Here is a 10,511-nt window from a genome sequence, read left to right as displayed (position 1 = left end):
CTTTCCGTGGCTTCTGCTATATTTGGTGGTTTATAACAGACTCCAATGATAATTTTATTATTGTTTTTTGCCCCATGTATCTCCACCATCTGGTCATCTGGCGTAGCACCCCATCACTCTCGTTCTTGGTCAAATAGCCCTTACACAGCCTGGAGGTGTGTTTGGGGTCATTGTCCTGTCGAAAAATAAATAATGGTCCAACTAAACGCAAAACGGATGGAATAGCATGCCGCTGCAAGATGCTGTGGTAGCCATGCTGGTTCATTATGCCTTCAATTTTGAATAAATCCCCAACAGTGTCACCAGCAAAGCACCCTCACACCTCCTCCTCCATGCTTCATGGTGGGAACCAGGCATGTAGAGTCCATCCGTTCACCTTTTCTGCGTCACACAAAAACACGGTGGTTAGAACCAAAGATCTCAAATTTGGACTCATCAGACCAAAGCACAGATTTCCACTGGTCTAATGTCCATTCCTTGTGTTATTTAGCCCAAACAGGTCTCTTCTGCTTGTTGCCTGTCCTTAGCAGTGGTTTCCTAGCAGCTATTTTACCATGAAGGCCTGCTGCACAAAGTCTCCTCTTAACAGTTGTTGAAGAGATGTGTCTGCTGCTAGAACTCTGTGTGGCATTGACCTGGTCTCTAATCTGAGCTGCTGTTAACCTGCGATTTCTGACGCTGGTGACTCGGATAAACTTATCCTCAGAAGCAGAGGTGACTCTAGGTTTTCCTTTCCCCTCGGCGGTCCTCATGTGAGCCAGTTTCTTTGTAGCACTTGATGGTTTTTGCAACTGCACTTGGGGACACTTTCAAAGTTTTCCCAATTTTTTGCACTGACTGACCTTCATTTCTTAAAGTAATGATGGCCACTCGTTTTTCTTTACTTAGCTGCTTTTTTCTTGCCATAATACAAATTCTAACAGTCTATTCAGTAGGACTATCAGCTGTGTATCTACCTGACTTCTGCACAACACAACTGATGGTCCCAACCCCATTTATAAGGCAAGAAATCCCACTTATTAAACCTGACAGGGCACACCTGTGAAGTGAAAACCATTTCCGGTGATGCAAAGAGTGTGCAAAGCAGGTGGCTACTTTGAAGAACCTAGAATATAAGACATATTTTCAGTTGTTTCACACTTTTTTGTTAACTATATAATTCCACATGTGTTAATTCATAGTTTTAATGCCTTCAGTGTGAATGTACAATTTTCATTGTCATGAAAATTCTGAAAATTCTTTAAATGAGAAGGTGTGTCCAAACTTTTGGTCTGTACTGTAGAAGCTCAGATATCTTCATGAAGTAAAACAATATGTGAACCTCATTCACAGGGAACTGAGTAGCAATGGGTAGAGTATAAAATCCAAAACTGTAATCCATAATGGGGCTGTATTCACACAAAACAGGCATAGGAAATTTGCTCATTGAGTCCCTTAGGGGTTTATGAATCCAGTCTGGAAATCCACTTACTTTCCTTTTTGAGGAACCTCCTATCACATTGGGTTTAACCACCTCAATGATGCAAAAGGAGATGTCTCCGGTTTCACCTCAATGTACACTGTTCATGTGTCTCACTAATGGGGTGTCTGGACCATGGTGTATATCGCCCAAATGCTCCCCACACTCCTCTAGATTACCTCTTGGTCATGCATACATAATCTAGGGGGCAGGGGCATGTGGCCATATATACAAGTCCCTCTGAAATAATCCCTCTTGCTCTGGAAAAAGGTTTTACCTGTAGAGGAACTCAAGATGTAATTGGATGAGACCATGTAAATATATGTACAACATTCTCCACATCTAAAGAAACAGCAGATTCTTCTATCCAACCAAGTCCCCTTGCACTAAACGGTCCCTAATTGACCGACCCTTTCTGAAAGTTATTGTGGGAGTAGATCACACAGCACCCCCAGGTCCGCGTTGACTACAAGTACACGCTAATGTTTTCTGAGGATATTAAAGATATGGTCACTCTGATTGTCCCAAGTTCCTACTACTCGTGTTATCCCATCTTTTTCTTGGTCTCTTGGTTAGGTATGAAGGAGTGTCTGTACCCTTTTTCTTTTTCCATGAATCTGGTGTTCAGGTCTACTGTCTGTATATTAAAAGACATTGGAGCAGTTTCTTCTCAACCATAAAAATTGGCCAGTGGATATTGGGTTGTTTTTTTTTAGGGGGATGGGGTGGTGGCTATCCCACTTCAATAGTTTATCAGGGCTTGTAGGTTTTTTGTAGATGAGTGTTCCTAGGGTACCATCCCGCTCTTTCTTAATTAGAACATCCAGGAAAGGCAACTGGTAATAATTAAACTCTGATATAAATCTCAGGCCCACTCTATTGATGTTGAGTTCCCTGACAAATTCAAGAAACTTTTCATTCGTCGCCGAGCAGATAATAAGAATGTCGTCAATATATCTATACTATGTCCCAGTATATGGATGCCACCACTTATGATCATCCCTGAATATTGTGGTTTCCTCCCACCAGCCCAGGAATAGTTTAGCATATGAGGGGGCACAGGGGCTCCCCATTGCAGTACCCCTGAACTGGTGGAAGTACTTCCTGTCAAAAAGAAAGAAGTTATGAGGAAGAGTGAGTTTTAGAAGATCCTCCATGAAGTCATTATGTCTGCTACACTATTGATCTCGATTTCAAGAAATGTCTTACTCCTCTGATACCGTCCTCATGAAGTATATTACTGTACAAAGCCTCGATATCTAGTAAGGACTGCTCCCCTACATGCATGTATACATGCTCGAGGGTCTACATGGAGGGGAGCAGGCAAAGGGAAAAACATTTTCCAGAGGGATTATTCCAACTGCAAGACCTCAGGTGGTACTGGGGGAACATTATACCGTGTGGGGACATCATACATACTGTATAAGGGGCATAATGGGGGCATTACACTGTGTGGGGGGCATCATACATCCCACATAAGGGGCATAATGGGGGCATTACACTGTGTGGGGGCATCATACATCCTGCATAAGGGGCATAATGGGGGCATTACACTGTGGGGGAGCATCATACATACTGCATAAGGGACATAATGGGGGCATTACACTGTGGGGGCATCATACATCCTATATAAGGGGCATAATGGGGGCATTACACTGTGGGGGCATCATACATCCCGCATAAGGGGTATAATGGGGGCATTACACTGTGTGGGGGCATCATACATACTACATAATGGGGGCATTACACTGTGTGGGGGCATCATACATCCTGCATAAGGGGTATAATGGGGGCATTACACTGTGGGGCAGTAAAGGGGTCCTGTACTATGAGAACAATACGATTCCTCCTTTCCTCTCTCCATAGTTGGGTCGTATGTATCTATTACAGGAAACAGAACAAAAACCTTATGATTCTTATAAAGGGGCAACACAAGACCCCAAAAGAGCCTCCGTGCTGAATGGGTTAATGCCCCCTGCGCCCAGTAATGGGGGATCTCCACATACCTCCACCTGCAGAGCCGCCACCACATATATGGCTGTTCTGTGCGCACAGGAGCTGTGATGAGGTCACAGGAAGGGAGGAGTCATGGGGTCACATGATCAGGGGCCTCAGTGGATGCAGGACTCTGCTGTGCTGGTTGTCATGGTGCTGGATGAGCTGAAGTTTGTGTGTGGTGTCAGGAGGGGTTTACAATGTGGATGTAGCAGAGCCGTGTGTGTACGAGGTGTACGGAGCGGAGCCGTGTGTGTACGAGGTGAACGGGGCGGAGCCGCGCGTGTACGAGGCGCACGGAGGGGAGCCGCGCGTGTACAAGGCGTACGGAGGGGAGCCGCGCATGTACAAGGCGTACGGAGGGGAGCCGCGCGTGTACGAGGCTTACGGAGCGGAGCCAAGTGTGTACGAGGCGTACGGAGCGGAGCCAAGTGTGTACGAGGCGTACGGAGCGGAGCCAAGTGTGTACGAGGCGTACGGAGCGGAGCCATGCGTGTATGAGGTGTACAGAGCGGAGCCTTGCGTTGTGTACAAGGTGTACGGAGCGGGGCCACGTGTGTAAGAGGTGAGCGGAGCCGCATGTGTACGAGGTGTACGGAGCGGAGCCTTGTGTGTACGAGGTGTACGGAGCTGAGCCGCGTGTGTACGAGGCGTACGGAGCGGAGCCGCGTGTGTACGAGGTGTGCGGAGCGGAGCCGTGTGTACGAGGTGTACGGAGCTGAGCCATGGGTGTACGGAGCGGAGCCGCATGTGTACGGAGCAGAGACTTGTGTGCACGAGGTGTACGGAGCTGAGTCGTGTGTGTACAAGGTGTACGGAGTGGAGCCGCGTGTGTACGGAGCAGAGCCTTGTGTGTACGAGGTGTACGGAGCGGAGCTGTGTCTGTACGGAGCCGTGTGTGTACGGAGTGGAGCCGTGTGTGTACGAGGTGTTTGGAGCGCAGTCGTGTGTGTACGTCGTGTTTGGAGCGGAGCTGTATGTGTACGGAGCTGAGCCGTGTGTGTACGGAGCCGCGTGTGTAGTTAGCAGTGCAGTTCTGGTCCAGGGATGGCTTTTTAAGTAAAGGGGTTAGGATGGCATGTTTAAATGAGGAGGGAAAGATACCAGAAGAAAGAGAGAGGTTAAATATTTTAGTCAGGTGAGTGGTGACCACTGGTGAGAGAGACTGCAGGAGATGTGAAGGAATGGGGTCACTGTTGCAGGTTGTAGGCCGAGAAGAAGCGAGGAGCTGGGAAACAACTTCTTCTGTGACAAGCTCAAAGAATGCAAGTGAGCTTGAAGTGCGGCAGGGAAGGGGATCCAGGCACTGAGAAGATTGGGCTGAGATGTCTTGCTGGATGTGGTTGATTTTTTATAGGAAATAAGTGGCCAGATCGTCCCCACTGAGGTTGGTGGTGGGGGTCTGTGCTTTAGGGCTCTGGAGGGAGTTTAAGGTTTCAAAAAGTCGATTTGGATTGTTGGATAGTGAAGTGATGATGGTAGTGAAGTAGGATTGTTTGGCCAGATGAAGGGCAGAGTTATAAGTTTTGAGCATGAATTTATAGTGAGTGAAGTCCTCTGCTAAAAGTGATTTTCTCCATTGATGCTCAGTACACCTTGAGCAACGCTGAAGAAAATGCGTTTGCATCGTGTGCCAGGGCTGCCGTTGTCTGTGTTGGGTCTTTCTGCGTGTAGAAGGTGCTGCTTCATCTAGGGCGCTCTTCAGTGTATTATTGTAGTGTGACAATGCTAAGTCTGGACAGGAGATTGAGGAGATGAGAGCTAGAGATGTGTGTAAATTGTCCATAAGCTGCTGGGTATTAATGGTACGTGTATGTGTATTCCTATAAGTGTGGGTGTCTCGGGTGAAGAGACGGTTCTTGACAGAGAAGGAAAGAAGGTTGTGGTCCGAGAGCGGGAGAGGGGAGTTAGTAAAGTCATGCAGCTAGCAGAGACGGGAGAAGACCAAGTCCAGAGCATTCCCATCTTCATGCGTAGAAGAGTTAGTAAGCTGTGAGAGGCCGAATGAGTTTAGAGAGAGTAGATGAGAGGCAGATTGGGACAGGAGATCATCGATGGGGATGTTAAAGTCTCCCATGATGAGGGTGGGCATGTCACAGGATAGAAAGTGAGGAAGCCAGGTGGCAAAGTGATCCAGGAACTGGCGGGAGAAGCCTGGAGGGCGATACACAACCGCCACTCCACTTGCAGGGAGAAGGGTTTGAAGAGTCTGACGGTGTGGACTTCAAAGGAAGGAAACATAAGTGAGCAAACCAGGGGGATGACCTGGAAAGCACATTGTGATGAAAGGAGCAAACCAACACCTCCACCCTGTCTGTTCTCAGGTCTGGCGGTATGTGAAAATTTCAGCCCACCAAATGAGAGTGCAGCAGCGGCGGTGGTGCCTTACTGCTGGATCCAGGTTTCTGTAATAGCCAGAAGGTTAAGAGAATTAGAGAGGAAAAAATCGTGAATGTAAGTTAGTTACACACAGAACGTGCGTTCCAGAGAGCACAATGGAAAGCGATAGGTATTAATTGGTATTCCACCTGTCACCAGTTTTGGCCCATAAAAACTACGGCCAGCACCTGTAGGTCCTTATATCCAACATTTTGGAATGCGGTAAACACTGTCTGAAAAAAACACCTTTTATTATAGTCATCTATACCAGGCTCCAAGCAGACGTGTATCACAGCTCTTGATCCGGCGACTCCTCTTTGATTGTCATGTCCGTCCTCCTTCATGTGGATGATAGAGAATCTGTCAGAGTCTGATCCCAGTGTCATCTTAGTGTGATCCGATTGTCTCGCATGGGAGAATCACAGCACAGGTGCGGAGGAGACGGAGAACATAGTGCAGACCGATGTTTCACAAGCACCCACTGATTTATATGTGTGCGAGTGATCCGAATATCTGAGCCACCTGCAGCATGCTGCCAAACCGGCATGAGAAAATAATCACAGACCGGAGCTGCCCCATAGTATGACATGGTTTCGCACTCGGCCGTGTTACACGCTCGTGTGAGCGAGACCTAAGGCTGGATACTATTATTATTTATTATTATAGCATCATTTATTCCATGGCGCTTTACATGTGAAAAGGGGTCTATATAATAAAAATAGGTACAATAATCGTGAACAAAAGGAGTCACCGACTGGTACAAGAGGAGAGAGGAACATGCCTGAGAGGGCTCACTGTCTACAAGGGATGGGATATGCACCATATTTCTAAATGTAGTCAGGTCAAATGGTTGTCAGTGATAAAAAATGCAAATTATGTCTGACATTGCTTTATCCCTTTATGTGTAAGTTTTCAACATTTGCTTGGCCAAATGTTTTGCATATTTTGCCATGGGTAGTCAAATGTTGCCTACATTTTTTTTGTGTATATGTTTTTAGGTTAAAACATGGCAAAGACAAAGCCAAATTTATCACCAGATTTCAGGAAGCTTATTACTCCGAGAGTGAAGTCAAGCAAAAGCCAAAAAGAGTTAGCTATGGAATGTAACTGTTCTCAGAGTCAAGTGTCATGTATATTAAGTAAAGAAAAAGGTTATGGAACAGCTGACAAACCTAGAAGTGGACAACCACAGAAAACTTCCTTCAGAGTTGATCACATTATTAAGTAAAAGTCAGTTTCTGATGTCCATAAAAGTGCTGTACAGATTGCACACCAAATGAACAAAGTATTTTTACACAATGGGCCAACACCATCAAGAGCTCTCCCTACATAAAATCAGCAAAACCAAAACTTCATACAGGGATGAGAGCCAAATTTGGAAATAAAAAAATATTCTTTATTAACATATATCAACAAATTCATAAAAACGATTAAAAGGAAAGTATCACAATTAAGCAAACCATACCAGTAGGTCATATAATATACAGCAATATTTGGTCACCATCTCCCAAACGCATATAAGAGAGCAAATTTTTACACCAGAACAGTAATAAAGATATGGGAAAAATAATTATGGTGCGTCCCAAAAATAATTAAAATCCTCAATTTATTGCAAACTAATTAAAAGATCATACAGGTTGGGAATACATCTCAACGCGTTTCTGGCAAAAAGCCCTTATTCACTGAGATCTCATATAAATAGGACACGTTGAGGCAGCTTTTTTGTTTATTTACCTAATAAAGATATGGTGGAATGAAATCCTACCTGAGAATGCAATAAAGACTGAGCTGGAAAGGGAAACAATGTCCCCAGAACACACATCTACTAGAGATACATGCACATACAAAAAACATGCAAAATCCAGAACTGGAAAAAGGACTTTTGCTGAACACAAAGGGATAAAGGTAATATACCCCTCTTTTTGTAAGTTTCACCACAAAGGTGAAACTATCCTCTGGGTCTATTTGCTTTCCCTCCCAGTACCTTTTCCTTTTACCACTGTTAGGTTTCTGCAAGGTTATACTTGTTCCTTTTATTTTTGATTCTCCTTAGCTAACCTTCTTTGCCCTATATTAATGTGATTTAGTTTCTCACCCAGGGTTTTCGTATCTTACTTCACAATTTCCTTTCCCCTAATTGACAGAGTGTTGGGGCCTCCTCTCTGGTTCCTCAGGAGGTATGAGAAACCCCTCAATGGCTTATTAATGATGTAGGTCCAATGTGAATTTAGTTGTGCAGCTAGGGCCTTTCTAGTCTGCACAAAGACTAGTTGGGTGTTGTTGCAGCGTTCTCCCCTGTGTGGGTTCTCCGGTGGCTACCAAAATGCGTTTTCTGATTAAAACATTTCCCACATTTTGAACATGAAAAGGCTTCTCCCCTGTGTGACTTTTCTGATGTCCATTAAGAGTTGATTTCCGTGTAAAATATTTTCCACATTCTGAACATGAAAAAGACTTCTCTCCTGTGTGAGATCTCTGATGTTCTTTAAGAGTTGATTTCCATGTAAAATATTTCCCACATTCTGAACATGAAAAAGGCTTCTCTCCTGTGTGAGATCTCTGATGTTTATTAAGAGTTGATTTCTGTACAAAACATTTCCCACATTCTGAACATGAAAAAGGTTTCTCTCCTGTGTGAGTTCTCTGATGTGCATTAAGATGTGGTTTCTGTACAAAACATTTCCCACATTCTGAACATGAAAAAGGCTTCTCTCCTGTGTGAGTTCTCTGATGTTTATGAAGAGTTGATTTCTGTACAAAACATTTCCCACATTCTGAACATGAAAAAGGTTTCTCTCCTGTGTGAGTTCTCTGATGTTTATTAAGAGTTGATTTCTGTACAAAACATTTCCCACATTCTGAACAGGAAAAAGGCTTCTCCCCTGTGTGGGTTCTCTGGTGCTTTACAAAGTTTGATTTAAGGTTAAAACATTTTCCACATTCTAAACATGAAAATGGCTTCTCCCATGAGTGGGTTCTTTGGTGTATAACAACATCTGATTTATGGTTAAAATGTTTTCCATATTCTGAACATGAAAATGGCTTCTCCCCTGTGTGATTTCTCTGGTGCCTAACAAGATCTGATTTCTGGTTAAAACATGTCCCACACTTGGAACAAGAAAATCTATTCTCTACCGTGTGAATTCTTTGATGTTTAAGAAAAGACTTTTTGAGGGGAAAACCATTTCCATATTCTGAACTTGAAAATGGCTTCTTTGCATTAGAAGCAGTTCGTTTTTTAATGCTTATTTTGTGACCTTGATTTTCCTTAGTAGTCGGTAATGAATCAGAAGAAAGGACCTGTATCAAAGGCTCAGATGACAAATCTTTGCTGTGAAGGGATGATGGTATATCTGGAGTAATGCCATTCACTTCAATTGTATCCTGTGGGATTTCAAGGTCATCTGATTTAAAAATTGAAGAGGTCAGCTGTCCCTCTGATCTCTTGGTACAGTCTTCTGCTAAACAATAAAACAAATTAATATTTTTGAATAAATATAGTTGAATTTTATATTTTTGAACATTTCTACTTAAAATGTCTGTTAAAATGGCAAGTTATGTAAAAAAAATATTAATTATTCACCAAGACAATGACAGATTACAGTCCAATAGAATACTTCATAGGATGAACTAGTAGAGCGTGGTGTTCAACTGTGTGTTCATTGTGTCTCCCAAATATGGAATAAAAAGGCACCAAATAATGTAATGTGGGCAAAAATGATACCAATAAAAACTTCTACTCATCTCACAAAAAAAACAAGCCCTCAACCAGGTCCATCATCTGTCAGTGGAAAAACATAGGTTTCCACATTATTAGTGGCTCATAGGCTCTTGGGAATCAACATGGCTTCCATAAACCAATCCAGCAATATCAGCTCTCCCAAAGTGAAATTTCCCCCTCGCTTCTGAGCCTTGCAGTGCGCCCAAACCGCATTTAGCATCCATGTAGTTGGCATAACTATTAGACATTCAAAGAGAACTTTTTTATAATAGAGCAGAGCTAAGGTGTCTTTAATTTAGACTTCGGGCATTTGGAAGAGGCAATGGACACCTTTTTTTAAAGACTACCAGGGAGCTACAGACTCAAAAAAGTGAGGCAGGCCGATCCCACCACAATCAAACTATCATGAATGAACCTGTAAAAGAAGACAGAGTAAAAAAAAAAAAATTTACCTCCCCAATGTCATAGAAAATATTAAAAATCTCTTTCCCCAAGCCCCCCCCCCCTCTCTTATCGACCATCTATCAGAGTAAAAGAAGCTTGCCATCTAAGGAGCTGTTGCTATGCAAATAGCAGCAGCCACCAAGTGTCCATTCTAGTTAACATATCAAATGGAGAGACAGGGGTGGTGAATATACACCTGGGTGAGGAGGATGCAGCTCCTAAGTTTCAAAGGCGTCCTACCTCACACCAAGACATCTTCATTTGCATATGTGTCCAATCTGCAGTCTCGCTGGCACCTACACGAAATATGTAATATCGGAAGTTCCATACTTCCGATAACAATGGGACACATTTTTAGCGGCAGGGTCAGCTAAGGAACAATACGTATATTTTTCCGGATCTGTACGTCCTTCCGGTGAGCTATAATTCAAAAGTACAACAATAACAGACCGCAGCTATGCCATTTGTAGTCTCTAAAGAAAGGTAAATTCGTAATAAAAAATATGGTATAAC

At 43.6% G+C, this 10,511-nt stretch overlaps 1 protein-coding gene across 3 annotated transcripts in view; it reads right to left on the bottom strand.

Moving 5' to 3' along the window:
- Positions 1–7,413: 7,413 nt before the first annotated feature.
- The window catches only part of LOC141192468 (uncharacterized), a 46,574-nt gene continuing 43,476 nt past the window's right edge, over positions 7,414–10,511 (bottom strand). For 2 of the 3 annotated variants that reach the window (XM_073662009.1, XM_073662007.1), the window contains exon 7: positions 7,414–9,294. In XM_073662009.1, coding sequence (XP_073518110.1) covers positions 8,084–9,294 — 1,211 coding nt within the window. In that variant the 3' untranslated portion in view covers positions 7,414–8,083. The remainder of the gene's footprint in view (positions 9,295–10,511) is intronic. The other variant, XM_073662008.1, reaches the window with a different exon arrangement.

The sequence above is a fragment of the Phyllobates terribilis genome, unplaced genomic scaffold (genome assembly GCF_046119375.1).
Source record: "Phyllobates terribilis strain yellow unplaced genomic scaffold, ASM4611937v1 Scaffold_61__1_contigs__length_8056638, whole genome shotgun sequence".
Lineage (NCBI taxonomy): Eukaryota > Metazoa > Chordata > Amphibia > Anura > Dendrobatidae > Phyllobates > Phyllobates terribilis.
This window is presented reverse-complemented; position numbering and strand designations above follow the sequence as displayed.